This window comes from Oryzias melastigma, linkage group LG8, assembly GCF_002922805.2.
Source record: "Oryzias melastigma strain HK-1 linkage group LG8, ASM292280v2, whole genome shotgun sequence".
Lineage (NCBI taxonomy): Eukaryota > Metazoa > Chordata > Actinopteri > Beloniformes > Adrianichthyidae > Oryzias > Oryzias melastigma.
In genome coordinates this window covers 2,654,532-2,670,347 of record NC_050519.1, presented here as the reverse complement: position 1 = coordinate 2,670,347, position 15,816 = coordinate 2,654,532, and the positions used below count along the sequence as shown (strand labels likewise).

Sequence of the window (15,816 nt, the reverse complement as noted above, 5' to 3'; positions counted from 1 at the left end):
TTCTGTATAGACAGACAGACTGAAGTGCAGTCTTCAGTCAGGGATGGAGACATTTAACGCAGTCAATGGCCTCAGACGGAAGGAATTGTTGATGTTCCTGCACTCATTGACTGATTGCAGCGACTCACACACACACACACACACACACACACACACACTCTTTCACAACCGTCATCAAAATAACAGAAGCACTCCAGTTTATCATCAGCACCACCACAAAAACGCCATAACTTCTTCAATCTCCCGCTCTGCCTGAACTTGTCCCGCGCTCTCAGATATTTCCGCCTCGAGGAGCATCAGTGAAAGTTGGAGATGAGGAGCAATAAAAACATGTGGACAGGAGCGGTGGACGGTCAAGAGTTAAAAAGGCTTCAACCTCTCCTGCCCTCTTAAAGTCCAACTTTTTTTTTATATATATATAAAAAAACGTTCCCAGTAGTCTTTTAATTATTATTATGAGGTTTTTAACCTAAATCCCACAACTTAAATGTCTTAAAAAGCCATTTTTCATGTTGATCTGAAGCCTCAGTTTCCAAAATCTCCTCTGAGCCGGGATGGCTTTTGGAGCTCCGCCCCTGATCCCCCCTGTCTGATTATAGTTCTGTGTCTCGCTAGCATAAATCTTCACCACTGCTACATAAAAATGTCCATCAATATGGGTAATGTCCAGCCGTATGGTTCTGATCCGGATGTCAGCTGGGACGAGGAAGTGAAGATCTTCATGGACAGAACTTCCTCCAAAATCCTGATTCTTTCTCCTTCCAGTTCACCAAAGACTCTTTTAGCTAATTCTCCAATGTTTATTGACTGTGATCAATACATTCAATCATTGGTTTCTCAGAGTTCTTGATAAAATAATCAAAGCTAACATCAAAATGCTCTTTCATTGATTTACAATCCTTTCCAACTGCGGTCAAATGAGCCGCCGTTCACATTTCCGTGGTCACATCAAGAAGCTCCGTGGAGTCTGGTGGAGATTTTCCAGCGTTCTCAGTCCTGCTACCGTAAGTATTGGATGAAACTCACACCAAAAATCCAGTGATGCTGATTTGACCACAGAAATGTGAACGGCGGCTCATTTGACTGCAGTCAATGTGAAGATACCATCTTCTCTTCTCCAGAACCTGAACTAGACACTAGGAACAGATGAGGGTTTAGTGCATGTTGTGACATAAAGAAGATTCATAAATTCTCATAAAAACTGTCTGTGACAGTTTGATTGACAGCAATTTAAAGGGAGAAATACTCAGAAATGCAAAAACTGAATGATTTGTTCTCTTTTATAGGAAAAATGCCACACATGCATGTTAAAAACTCAAAAACATGATTTTCATCAGAGGGGGTCTCTAAAGTTTAACTCAGACACACAAATGTAATCCAGTTCATTTCATAATTAAGGGAATTTCCTTAAACATTTCATAGCCATTTAAAGGTCTACCGTTTGGCTTTCATGGCTTCTGCTGGTTCTTGTTCCACTAAAGAATTGATGCAACGCTGGTTTCAAATAACTAACTTCCTTAAACAAGCATTTTGGAGTTTCCAGATGTCACTTTTGTTCCCATCCACCTCTCTGATGAAATCAGAGCACCACCACCCATCCACTCACTGCCTGGGCACTGGACATCCTTCATTTCCAGCTCAGGTCTGAGTGTAATTCGATGGCAGCTATTATGGCAATTATTTCAAATAGCCGAGCTGTGGAGGTGAAGCTGACAGTCCGTCTGTTGCAAAGCCACCGACTCCAAACCTTCCACTTCTTAGTTTTTTTCTTTTATCTTTACATCTCAGCCTCCTTAGTTTGTTGTGATTCTTCAACACGTTCCATCATAAATATCCAGTGCTTCATCTAAAATAAAAGTCTCTCCAGTGAAAGTCGTGAGGTCACCATCAGCACACACACACTGAGGTGAAGCGGCATGTGTTTCCAATTTCAGGAGTAATGATCCTCTCTACGCAATCTGACCCAATTAGCCAGACCCTCCTGGAAATGCCCTGGTCGCCAGCCTTGGTGGCGAAGAGGGAAAGGGTCAAAGGTAAAGCCACATGTTGGGGGGCGGAGGGGGTCGGGACTCCTGTCGCTTTGCCTCGCTGTCTGTCTGTCTGGCCCTCGGTTCTATCTGTGGCGCTTCCTCTGCCGTCCCACTCATCCTCAGACATGTTTGGCACAGGTGCTGGTGTGAGCAGAAGCAGGAGGCCTGCAGTGAAATTTAACAGCTTACTAACTGTCAGTGGGAAACACACTGATGAGACTGCACACATGCAACAACACAAGCACCCAAAAGGCTTTCTAGTAGGATCTTGAAGTTTGGAATACTCCGTTTTGGGAGGCGTGTGTGCAGCTCTGACATCTGAGTTTGGTTTAGGACTACCAAGATTAGTCGACTAATCGACTATTAAAATATTCAACGACTAATTTAATAGTCGATTAGTCCTTACTTCATATTATATGGGGTCAGAGTGTAGTATACTTGAAAGTTATAATAGCATTCTGCTAGCTTTTTGGAGTACTTTGGCATTTATTACGCTTTTTTATGCTGTTTTGGAGTTTAACTAATATTTCAGCTTCATGCTAGCTGTTATGGCTAATTTACACTCTTCAATTTTTAAGGCTATTTTAGAGTTTAGCTAATATTTCAGCTGCATGCTAGCTGTTATGGCTAATTTACACTCTTCAATTTTTAAGGCTATTTTAGAGTTTAGCTAATATTTCAGCTGCATGCTAGCTATTCTGGCTGATTTTTTTTTCTTCAGTTTTTGAGGATATTTTGAAGTTTAGCTAATATTTCAGCTGCATAACAGCTGTTTTGGCTAATTTAGGCTTTTTTCCTTTTTTTAGGCTAATTTGGCATTTAACTAATATTTTAGCTTGCTATTAGCCTCAGTGATTTCAGCCATCAGCTTCAGTAGTTTTAGCTATCAACTTTCAGCTGTCAATTTCAGCATCTTCAGCTATCAGCACTAGCTTGTTCAGCGGCCAAATTCAGCTTACAGCATTCACACTAGCATTGTCCCAGGTATCTAGTTTTTAGTTAGTTTAAAGCTAATGATGGTTAAAATGTGTGCTTTACATCCAGTTTGCACATGACCCGACCGGTTGACTAACTGAAAAAAATAATCAGTGATTAGTCGACTATTAAAATGATTGTTTGTGGCAGCTCTAGTTTGGTTGAAGTGTCACTTTTATGAAACGTCTGCACACTCCGCCGCTCGTGTTTACATATTCCAGCCCATGTTTCCTCTTCTGTCCCGGCGCTCTTTCCCTCCCCGCATTACCTCTCAACCACTCCTCCCGGTCTCCTTATCTGTCCCTCCTCAGTGTCTCCTTTCAGGCCTCGGTCCACCTACGGCGGCTTCACTTTCATTCACCGTCTCTCCAAACTGCATCAGACCTGCAGCCTAAATAATGAACCATCTATTTACAGTTTTGTCCTCACACTTCCTGTGAACTTTCTGCCATAATCCCTGTTTTTTTGTCCCTTTTTTTTCGCCAGAGGCCAAACTGTTACACATTGTAAACTTTACCCACTGTACAACAAGCGCAGGGTTGGATTTCAGAGGCAGACTTTGTGTTTGAACTGCTCTGGCAATTAGTAGAGGATAGACTTACAGAGCACCTACTGCACAATAGAGGCACCGCTCCAGTTGTACGAGTCCCTGTTCCCATTTAGCCCCTCTCCATCTGTCAGTCCGGGGGGACCTCCCGCCAGACTGCCAGCGCAGGAAGTCCATGTTGGAATCCTTGTTTACATAGGTCTGAAATCTAAAGGGTTTTGTTGTAAATTTGCCCATTGTAGACGTCATAATAGTAGGTAATCAGCATTAAAAACTGTGACCTTACATACATGTTGTTTCTTTTGTCAGTGGTTATTTTGTGTGACGCTGCTGTTTTTCTGTGTAAATGAAACTATGAAGTTTGTTCTCAAGTGAATTCCTGACATTCCGAACATCTTTTTCAAATACTTGGTAAATTGCATTTTAAATTATAGTTATTAAACAGGTTGCAGCTTAGAAAACAGTTTTAAAATCCTAGTTATTTTGGGGCTTATTTTAACAAAGTAGGTGATTTCAGTTTCCTGTTTTAAAGTCCTGCTGTCATTAGTGTGAGAGCTTTGTGTTCATCAGCTTGAGTTTCATGTATCTGCCTTGCCAGCAAGGAAGAGAGCGTTTCATGCCGAGCGGTGTTTTCTCATCGGTGTCAGCCGTGTCTTTTACGGCCTCATGTTTGACAGTTGAGACGTTTTGCTCATAAATTAATTGCAGCCTGTCACTGGGCCCGTTCAGCCCCGAGGCCTCAAGTCTTTACGACACTTTTTCTCTTTTTATGACGACTTTAAATTTCCCACCTTTAAGTGCTCATTCACCTCCAATCCTGAAGCATCACAGTAAAAAAAAAAAAAAAAAATGTATGTGGAGAATGTGGTGGCTCCGCCTTCGAGATGCCAGCTCTTCGAGGCCTCATGACTGACACTGATATCTGTCAGGGTGCACCTCAAACTCAAGCTACTGTGCGCTTTAGCCTGTCGATGAAGAGTCATGGCGCCCCCCTGTGGAGGGGAGGGCATTCTTGACCCCCCTCACATGACTGTTTTTAGGGTTTATTGCATGAAACTTGTTCTTCTTAATTACTGGAAGAAGTAAGTCTGTTCATCGGCTGCAGCTCAAAAATGAAGTGCATCCTTCAAAACGTGCAGGAACAAAGTGGAAAAAGGAGTGAGACGAACAGAGGGGGAGGAGGAGAGTGATGCAGGGTGAGGTGGAGGGTGGGGGGGCTCAGAGCACCAAGCTGTTGTATTAATCTGCAAATTTTCTCAGATGACGCAAGGACTGCGACTTTGCCTCCCGTCCCCTCTTCATCTCCACATCCCCACGCCCCGGGTTCCCTCCCGATGCCTCACTCTCGTCGGATGGGAGACAGCGACGCACAGCAGGTGAGCCGAGCCGCTTCGTTTTCTGCGGGTTTTCAGGGAGCTGGAGAAACCACAAAGTGCCTGTCAGCGCTGAGCTGGGTTCCAATTTTTTTTTTTGTGTGATCATAAGCTTATTAATCGCTGCGATAAGAAGAGATGTCTCGTTTGTTTGTTTTCTTTAAAAAAATCATCGTCTGCAACTTTTCAAGTGCTGTGAATTTGTCATTTGTTGTTCTTGGACCAGACAAGTAAAAGATTTAAAAGCAGAAACGTGAACTCTCTGCGAGGCCAAACGCCAGCACAGATTTACTGTATCTGCTGCACAGAGGAGTGATGGATAAAAGGACGGTGACAGATCAAAAAGGAAACAAACGAGAGGGAAAAAGAGGGACTTTATAAATAGCAGGGCTTTACGAGGGTGAAGAGAGCAGATGTGAACGACAGTCCGTGCTTAAGGAGTTCAAACAACAGATTAATACACTGAGATTATCATGCAAGGGAGAGGAGGGGAGGGAGGGGTCTGTGCGTTTGACATGTGTTCACACACACTCTCAATAACACACACACAAAGGCTTTCTTGCACTCACACTGAATGCCCACAAACTCCCTCCAAAAAAGATTTATTTCCCTTCTAAACTTTTTTATACTCAGTAATTCACAAATTTTAACTGTTATTAGTCCAAAATACTATTCAAATTTGCTTTAAACTGTCAAGTTTCTGCTCAAACTGTAATTTCTTAGCTGCTTAGATTTTTCAAATGCAACAGAATGTAAAAACAATGTAACAACACAAGATTGCTCACATAAATCACCTGCGATTCTTTGATTTTATCTTGATGGATTCATGGGGGTAGTCATCATTACAACATCTGAACATTTTCCAAGATGTCTTTGACTTTTGGGCATCTATAAAACGTGTGAGAGAATTAAACGGAGGGGCGGATCTCACACCTCATCAATCTGGTATTTAGAAAAGTTTAGCAGCTGATGATTTTATCAGGCCTGTCTATTAACGCTGACTTCTCAATAACACTAATAAAACTTGTGACGGCGCCAAACTGAATCGTTTTGGAGGTTCGACTCTGTTAAGATTCATGATTGGTGTTGCCTCAGAGGTCAAGCGGGAGTCCCTGTGGGGTCAGATGTTTCCTCAGGCGGGAGTCAGTGGCCTCTGCATAGCTTTTACTGAACTGCAGCTGCACTTAATAAAGTGGAGAAAGTTGCCATAATTATATTTGTAAATGTCCTCAACAGCTAAGCAAACCAAAAGACAAGAAAACATATTAGGAACTCTTTTGTCTTTACACATTTTCCAATAAATAAGCCAATGAGAAAACAGGCAGCCCATCTTCCTTTAGAAGAGTTTCTCTGATCCCTACTGGGGAACTTAAAAGGTCAACACTCCATCACAAAGCAAATTGGCGGTCCCACACCTTTGTTTACGATGATGGATCGACCAACTGAAGGATCTGAAGAAAAGCCAGCAGGCACGACAAGAACTTTCACACCAACACAGTTGTGGGCAGAAACTCTCCAGGAGTCTCCCCGTTTTATCCTACAAGAGGTTAAGGCAAGTGCGGAAGCGTTTTGACCTCTGCAGTCACATCCCATCTCCGAGCGGCACTGCTGATCTGATTGACTCTGATACTCACTGACAGCGGTAATAGACACTGTTTAACCCTGCCGCCGCCATCGCCACCGGCCAGGCACGTGTCCTGGGCAGCTGTTTATCCTTCATAAGTGCAGATCTTTGTGTTCACTGCAGAGATTATTCCTCAAATAATTGAGTTTGTTTTTATCCTCCAAAAATATCTGATTTTTAAAGATGCTTAAAATATGTAAGAAAAAAACTCAAGTTTAGCTGCACAGATGCTATCATTTAAAGTAAAAAGCAACCTAAAGGCTTTCATTTGTGCAATGTGATTAAGTTGTTTGTTCTTTAAAGACAAACATGAAAATGCTGTTGATACCATCTTCTAGTGGCATTCTATAGAAAGAAAATTACTCTTAAAGTTGCATTTCTGAGTATTTCTTTATTTAAATCGTGAATCAGGAGTAGACGGAAAAATTCAGTTTATTTCTGACAGAAAATACCACAAGCTCAGAGCAACGGGAAGGGGGGCGGGGTTGCTCCACATCAACAGTTCCACCCACAGCTTTGAGGCAAATTTCTAATAAACTATGTCCTAGAAAACGACAAAAAAAATATTTTGGTTAAAAAGCAGAATAATCATAAATAAAATACCACTGGGAACACTTTGAAATCAGATCAAAAGATTATTATAATGCTTTTTCATCAAAAATGTAAAATATTTAATGTTTATGAAATAAAGCTAACAGCTTATTTCAGTGAGATTTAACAATAGTCAAAAGAAAGATCCGATTTTGATACCAAAAAGGAACCGTAAATGCATGGAGTCCTTCTGATTACTTCCTTTGCTAATACTTTCTGTCCCGTCTTTTGTGCAGCACCCCCCCCCCCACCTCCCTGCATGTGGGTGGTGGAGGGGCAGGGTGGGGATTACATCTCGATCCCTTTGCAAAGCTCACACCAAACAATCAACCGCTGGAAATAATCCTCTGAGACACCCATGCACACCCCCAGTGATGAACACAGATGTGTCCGCAAAGCATGATGACGACACGCCCAGTATTATTATTAGAACACAAGTCGGCAAATTTAGAGAAAATCTGCTCCTTTCATCTGTTATGAACACATCCAGCAGTGATGAAGATTAAAAAAAGACTCAGATTATCCCACCTTTACCTTCTATCTTTACGATGTCAATATTTGACATCATGTTTCAGATCAGTCGGTTTCTTACTGTAGTCTCAACTTCAATATTTGATCTTTTTTTAAGTTTAGGTTTTGACATTTTTTGAAAAATTGAAAAGTACATTTAAAAAAATAGAAGAATAACCAATATGCCTTAACAGTGGGGCTAATAAAATGAGAGAAAGGTAACCTGATGACCCAAAGACTCAAACTGAGAAGGTGGGGATCTTTAAAGTTGCAAAATACCTTCACAACACTGTAAAGTTACCCCAGACACACGTCCTGCTCAACTATCAATTAACTTTTCTTATCATCGTTGCAACATTTGGCACCGTTTTTGATGAGCCAACTCTTGAGGTTTCATTTGTTGTTTTACATTTAGGCTTATTTGAAAGCTCTTAAGTCTTTCCTAACTTGGAGAAAACAAAAGACTGACAGAGGTGTATTATACGTGTGATGTTAAAGGGGCCTATACCAGGATTATCTTGTCTTTCAGAGTAAACTATATACATGTACATGATCATATATTACCTTTGGAACACTAAAAAACAAATTATTTATTAAATATGAGTTATTTTTGTTAACAATTTTTATACCGGGAAGTAAAATGACATGATTTTCAGGATTTATTGAAATGACGACTTATAAATTAAAAAACAAAAATCCTCTTCACTTTCATGCGGATCCATTTACCTTTCCGCCATTTCTCAATAATCCACATTCAAACCAGTTCTTTCAATTCGTCCCTCGCTTTTTCTTCCAGGAAAAAGTCTGCTCCCTTTCTCCTACTGTCCTCCCAATATCCCCCCGTCTGCTTGCTCCATTCTCGGATACGTTTAGGATTCATCTCAACATGTTGTGCAGATTTCTCACCAGCCCATGAGCTTCTATGCCCCCCCCACAAAGGGTAAAGAACGCTAAAGACTGAGCGTTTCTTAGCCGTCTGCACAAACTCACAACACAGAAAGCCGGCGTCTGCTGTGCACGAGCCGGGGGGGGGGGCTTGCAAAGCTAACTGATCACTGCTAGCTTTGTGGAGAAAGTGTTTGTGTTAGCCTGGGGGCGGAGCACACTTCCTGAAAGGGGCTGTCTCACATTGTGACATCAGCATGTGAGGACCTGCCCATTTTCGTGGGTATGGGAGGGGCTGCTGTTGAGTGCAGGTTTTTAGAGGATTACTCAGAAATGCGTGAACGGATCAAAATACTGCTTTGGGGTTCTTTATAGTGAAAATGCACTTAAAAGTTGATTTTTCATGGTAGAGCCCCTTTAAGACTCTGTCTCTGTTTTACTGGAAGTTTCCTCACTGTTCTGAAAGTGTTCATTAGAATTGTGTTTTCCCCGGCCTGGATGCTACTTCGACGTTCTGGACAGCATCTGCTCCTTCTGTTTTTGCTGAAAGGCAGACAGTTTTTTTCTCACTTCAGCCGACGAGACAGATGATTCCTCGAGGCCAGCAATGTCATGTCTTGAGGCAGCTCAGACATTTCCTGGAGCAGAGAAATAATCTGTCTGCCGAGGAAGGAGGACAGATTTGGGTCCTTGAGTCTGTTCTCACGTCCTAAGAACCTCTCTGCTGCCGGAGTTTTGTTTGAGGCCTTGCTTTTGGAAAATCATTTTCTTCTCCTTGTGCACAAAATCTATAAAATGAAAATTACTTAAATCCTACTGTCTGAAGTAATATTTTTAAGCATCTTTGGGTGTGAAAGTGCCAGTTTTTGTCCCAGAAAGAGAAGTTTTTTTTGTCCATGAATTCATTTCAAAATAACCGACTTAGTGTTTCACAAACAACCATGTGGCCATCCGGCATTTGCAAACAATGTTCAGAAAGATGAGAATGATGTAAAGATTGGAAAGAGGATTTGTGAAGACTAGAACACTGGAACGCCCTCCCCCCTCTGTTCTCAGCACTCCATTCACGGAGGATTACATCTCTGCAATTGAAACTTGGCAGTGAATTCTCCGCCCCGAAAATGTACCATCTCACATCGGGCTGGCTTTCTGATGGCGTGGAGTGAAGTGAAGTGAAGTGGCCATCTTTGCCTCAGAGAAGAGAGGGACAGAAACATGGCTGAAGGGAGCAGGAGGTGATGGAGGTTAGGCAAACACACCAGTAGGTGAGATTTTTTCTACTTTCCGTGAACAAATGTGGAAGATTCACCAGGACAGATACAGACTTCTGCTAAGCTGATGGATTATAACCACGTCTGATTGCGAGTCGGACTGTTCGTAAATGTGAATTTGTCCTTGTGACATGGATTTGGCCCGACTGCTTTACTCCCCAGATGTGTTTATAGATGGTAAATGTGGGGAGGTGGCAGCTGTGGCGTCTTTAAAACTTCTTAGCTGATAATACTAGCTGGTCATGAAGATGTTTTCCTTTAGAGATTTTTCTGTGGCTGTTTGGAATGAATACTAAGGAAGTAGAAAATATTTTTTGAGTCAATGGCTGATGGTTTGCGTTAGGTCTTAGTCACAACTGTTCTTGTGAGTGCATATGGGCAAAAAATTAGCAAACTGATCAGGGGTACACAGGTGGCCCAGACAAAACATCAAGGTCGTAGACCACTTGTTGAACTCGTAGGGCAAAAATGTTCATGGACATTTTTTCTATGGGTATGCTACTTGTGCTGCAATCACACCGAACCAGTTCGCTCATCAAATTCATATCTGCTGCTTCTCTTTTGACGCCTGTCAAATTTACTGTTCAGTGCCTTGACGCCCCAGCCGCAGAGCAACCCCCAAAGATTATCTGGACTTCATTTGTTGCCACATCATAGAAAACATGGATGATGTTGAACGATTAGTTTAGGTCTATATGTTTTGGAGGATGTCCAGGATGACCAGGATGTCAAGGATGTATCCCACCTTCGCTCAACAGTTACCAGAACAGTTTCCACCAACCCCGCAGCCCTAGTGGGTTAAGAAAGTGGATAGAAGTTCAGGACAAAAATCCTCACATTGACCAGCCATACTGGATTTATATTTTTTACCCTTTGATCGAGTCACTGAAAACGTCATGTGGCCAAAGCTGAGTCCCTGATTGGTTGACGTGCTGGGTCAACCTCACCGCTCCCAACGCCCAAACCGCGCTACAAGACGTCAGACTTTGTTTGTATGTTGACTTAACATTGAAACGCAAACACGTATGGGTAAGTAAGGGTGACGTACAGATTTTTCATTTTTTCAACTCTCCCCATATCTTGTGTACCGCACAAGGAACCTGTTAGTGCTGTTTACGTATTAAGTATTCGCTTCTGTCGACTATTATAAATGAGGAAATTAGACCATCAGAGTGTAGTTTTTGTGGACATTCTAGAGGTGTCCCACGGACCCTTACAGGTCTTTGCACACCCTGTGCATGCAGATTTGCGCGTGGTCAGTAAGAAGCTGGAGAGTAACCATTTGTTACTCTCTGTTCCTTCTGTCCTCACTGAGCTTGGGAAAAGGCCTTTTTTCTCCTCCACTCCGTCCTCATGGAATACGCTTCAAAAGGATTTGCAACTAAGAGAACTTACCTCCATGAATGCTTTCAATCTAGATTACGAGCACCTGAGACTGTAACTCATTTATTTATTTATATGAAATTTTAATCAGCATTCTAACTCTGTTTTATGTTTAACAATTGTTGTATTTTGTTGTTGTGTTGATTCTTGCTCAGGGCTCCCTAGAAAAAAGAGGTTTTAAATCTCACCCTGGTTAAATAAAGGTTAATAATAATAAAAGAAGCTAAACTGTGTACCCTATTAATGTCTAGGGCAGGGGTCTCAAACTTGCGGCCCGCGGGCCATCTGCAGCCCCCCGGGATGACAATTTGCGGCGCCTGTCTTCATATGAAAGATTGTTAGTGCGGCACGCAAGACTAAAATGAATGACATTGTTGTATACAGAGCTGAACGAACCAATCACGGTGAGGTATATGACTCTGGAGGGCGGGACACCGGCAGGCTGTCCAGTGACTCTCTTACTCATTCATTCATTCCTCCAGTCAGCTGGGCGGAGGATGAGCCATACAGGTGCTTTCACACCGAACCCGATTCACGTGCCCCGCCCCTTATTCGCCGTGTGGCAAATTCATAGTTTGCCGCTTGTCAAAAAGCGTGTTTCTGGCGCCGGGTGTGGGAGAAGCTACCAGCTCCCTCTGTTGGTGTCTCACTTAGAATGAATGGGAGACACATGTGGCGTTTTATTGATGTCAAAACTCCACGGTGAAAAATAAAACTTCTCCGCGCACACATCAAACATTCCGCGTGTGTGTAGACAGGCCCCGCCCATTCTAGTTTGCTATTTAGACCTGGATGTTTTATGATGTTGCTTCCCTCTGTTGCCATCTTCTTCTTTCTCGTTTTTCCCTTTATTCGCATTCCCCCCAGGGGGGTGTGCCCCACCATTTGATAAACACCCCTCTAGTCAGTCAGGCAATATGTGTTTTTTTCAGTCTTCTGTATCTGCTGTATGGTCATTGTTATTATTTTATTTATTTGTTAATGATTGATTTTTTTTTAATTCATTTATTTAGTCCTTATTTTGTGTTAAAAATAAAGATATTTGAGAACATTGTAATGTTTTATCAGCACTTTTCTTGTGGAAATCCTGATGCGGCACAGCCTCACCCAGACTCTGCCTCCAGCGGCCCCCAGATACATTGAGTTTGAGACCCCTGGACTAGAGTGTAGTGTAAGGCCACCGTACAACAGCATTACCTGTACGTCATAAGTGCGTGCTACTTACATTATCCTCGCAAATACAAACACTTACCACATGCACGACAATCATACTTTTCATTTTCACATCATCTCTTAAGGTGGACCATCAAGGAAACTGCAAGACAGTATGAGGCGCTTTTGTCCAAGACCAATCCAAAGCCCGTTTGTGTCAATCACTTGTGCAGATGCATATGACTAAGGCCTTATTATTAAGAAGTGGTTTGATATCAGGCAGGTATTAGATTATAATGTTCCATAATTCTAAGATTATCTTTTAGGAAAGATCATGAAATAATATGAAAACGTGTCTCATAACTGATGCTGTTTGAGGCCGTCCATGCAGCTAAGACAGCATCCTTTATCGATATTTCCATTGATCAACTACAACACATTTAGCTTGACATTTCAATGTTTAAAGGATCAGCTGGAATATTTTAGATCCACAGTTTCTCTGAAAAATGTCCTCATTTACCTCATTAAGTTTGATGATTCTCTCTCCCTCAGCATCACCACACATTAGTACTTTTCATGGATTTCTATGATCTTAAATTGTTGCTCTGTAATAGTGTTTCCTCTTGGGCCGTAATTTTGTTTTAGGTTGTATTTTCTGTCTTGTTTTATATTTTCTGTTGGTGTAGCAGGTTTTCTTTTTTTTTTCTTTTCTTCTGCCATCTTTGCTTGTGGATTTTTGCTTAATTGTCCAGAGCAACTGCTTGGGCGAAGATCTCCATGGTACTTTTAAATTCTGAGCATCTTCTGTTGCCACAGAGCTTCCATTTCTTCTCAACTTTTACAGGCTTTGGTTGTGTAAAATGTGGTAATTTCTGTGTAAATAGCAGCTTTTTTTGTTAATAAATCCTGGATTAGTTTTATTTCTTGGATCTGTGAGAGAGTTTTTTTTGAGTCATTTGGACATTTGTGTTCTTTCCTTTATGCTATGTTCTTTTACAATCCGCTAGAGTGGGGTGAAGTATAAGTTGGGGGCTTGTCCGGGTTTGTTACAATTAAATAAAACCTTAGGTTATTCATAGTAAATATAATGACAGTCACCTTTCAAATTAGTTTTTATTCTTATTGTTTTATTTATGTTGTAGATTGTCGAATGAACCTACATTTTCAAAGGCGACCTACATTTTCTCAGTGGTTTGATCCAAACCCACTGTCCACCGTTCAAGAGTTTTGCAGGAAATTCCCATATAAAGGTGAAATTGGAACCCACCCACCACTTCAAAGTGAGTCAGAGTCCTTTAAGAATATTTAAGAAATGACAAATTCCAAGGACATGCAACCCACCTGTTGTCACTTATGGAAAACACATGTCTTTGTGTAAAAATGTGTATAAACTGACCACTTTAATTAGGAATTATATCTGCCCATTTCTAAATTTTTTGCTTGTAGCTTTGTAAACCCATAAGAGTTCATTAGTAAACTTTTTTCTGTTTTCCATCTGTAAATTATTGTTCATAGTTTAAAAATCTGAAAGAAAACCTATTTTCTGAGGGAAGATAATGTTGTTTTCATTTTTTAGTCTAGATAAATGTATTTATTTATTTGTATTTGCTAACTTTGTAGAATTGTCTCGAATAAAGTTCAGGTAATTTTGGAAAGAATTTGATAAACAGCAATTAAGTGAATTTTGGTTGAACACAGCAAAGAATTAATTATTTAAAATTAAGTTCACAAAAGACATGTTTTCTTTTTCATGCAAGATTACGGTTAGAAAAGCAGGATAGCTAAATGCCAAAGTTTCTGTTATTGATGTGGACCAAAATGACCTTTACATTTACTCTATAAAAAAATCAAATTAGTGGATTTCAGACTCCACAGCCGGCTCACATTTGTGTTCCTGACCTGAGTCTGCGAGGACACACGAGACGTCGCATGCCATGAGATGTCAGAAAAGTCAAACATCTGGTTGCAGTCTGTGGTGCGGAGTCCCTCTGGCTTTTCCTCACATTGCACAAATTCACTAAAAGTTTGGTGGATGAATTAAAAGCTGCAGTGTAACAAAACTAAACATGGAGGACGCTTCCAGCTGAAAATGTTTCCACAGATTTTGAAAACTTGTGTCATGAAATTCCCATTTTTCCGAAGGTGTTCTGTAGCTTCCGTTTAATCAATATCCAGCTTTATAAACTGAATAAATCATGTTGTACCTCTTCTTTTTTGCAGTTAAAGCTCCAGGTAGTGGTGGAGAACAAGGAAGTTCATTGGATAGAGTCAGGATTTTCAAATTAAAAGCTTTTCATTTGTGAAGTTGGGAGTTTTTCTGCATGAAAAAGGGGAAAATAATGAAGTGAAATATTTTTAATGAGAAGAAAACCTTTTTCTAATTGAACTGTGTTTAAATACTAACTATGTCACTGTGCTAAATGGCTGAAAGCTGACTCATCTTACATAGGCATTAGCATCGCCTGTGAGCTGCTCCTTACCAAGGTTTTTTCCCTCCTCCACCATTTCAGAGGACGATGGATAGATTACATCTCTTCAGTTGTTTAGCCATTGCCTGCTGTGTTTGGGTTGCCTGCAGTCATGCGTCTTTACCTCTCTCAGGAACTGAGAGAGAACCGCCAAACCGTTGGTGCTTTTGGATTTTCCCAAATCCTGTTCTGGAAAAGTCAGGAGTACAATTCACTAAAGGAAAAATGAGTTATAAATCAACCTTTCAAACTGAGACTGCGTCAAACAAAAAAAAATATTATTGTAAAAAGTCTAATTTAAGCAGGATTTCACAGAAATTGACGTAGCATACCACAGTCTAAACTAATTAGTAAGTCTGGAGGGCACTGAATCATCGAGAATGCGTCCAGTTAAGAATAAACAGATATGTCCGCCTCTCTTCACAGGCAGGATGACGAACAAACCAGCAGCCAACCAATCCAACACCGCAAAGGAGAAGGAAGAACCGCCGCGTGATGACAACACAGAGCTGGCCTATAAAGATGCGGGCCACTGCAGCCGCAATACTCACAACCTCCTGCTGGGTCTCACTGTTCTCGGTACGCAGGAGCTCCTGCAGCTTCTTTAACGTCACTCCTAACTTCAACCACTTTAGCTAGTTTGCTACAATTCAGCGTGAAGATTTATTTATTTTACAATTTTTGTATCCAGCTTGGTTTGCAGAAAATCTAACCACAAGCGAGCGTAGCCGTATACGGTCCGTGACCATTTTCCCGTGAGACATCACAGGCTTGTTGTCCTCGGTCCATTCCTGTAAACACTTTGCTATGTTTTACCGTAGCTGGGCTTTCAATCCAAAGAGAAAAAAAACCCTGCGAAGCTGAGAAGTGTGTTATTTTTGTCTGTAATTTGTCACCAAGATTTAAACTCTGATATGAAGCCGTTTACATTACAGTAGATGGCTCTCATTAGTCAGAGAGCCTTTACACGGCACATGTAAACTAACAGGCCGGGCCTGTGGATTCAC

General features: G+C 41.3%; 1 protein-coding gene across 6 annotated transcripts in view; it reads left to right on the top strand.

The window, feature by feature from the left end:
- The window catches only part of slc1a9 (solute carrier family 1 member 9), a 39,127-nt gene that overhangs the window by 7,781 nt on the left and 15,530 nt on the right, over positions 1-15,816 (top strand). For 2 of the 6 annotated variants that reach the window (XM_024271597.1, XM_024271599.1), the window contains exons 2-4: positions 4,813-4,928; positions 9,592-9,800; positions 15,236-15,388. In XM_024271597.1, the coding sequence (XP_024127365.1) occupies positions 15,241-15,388 (148 nt within the window). In that variant the 5' untranslated portion in view covers positions 4,813-4,928; positions 9,592-9,800; positions 15,236-15,240. Of the gene's footprint in view, positions 1-3,311; positions 4,749-4,812; positions 4,929-9,591; positions 9,801-15,235; positions 15,389-15,816 lie in introns of those variants that run through there. The other 4 variants (XM_024271596.1, XM_024271598.1, XM_036213118.1 and 1 more) reach the window with 3 other exon arrangements.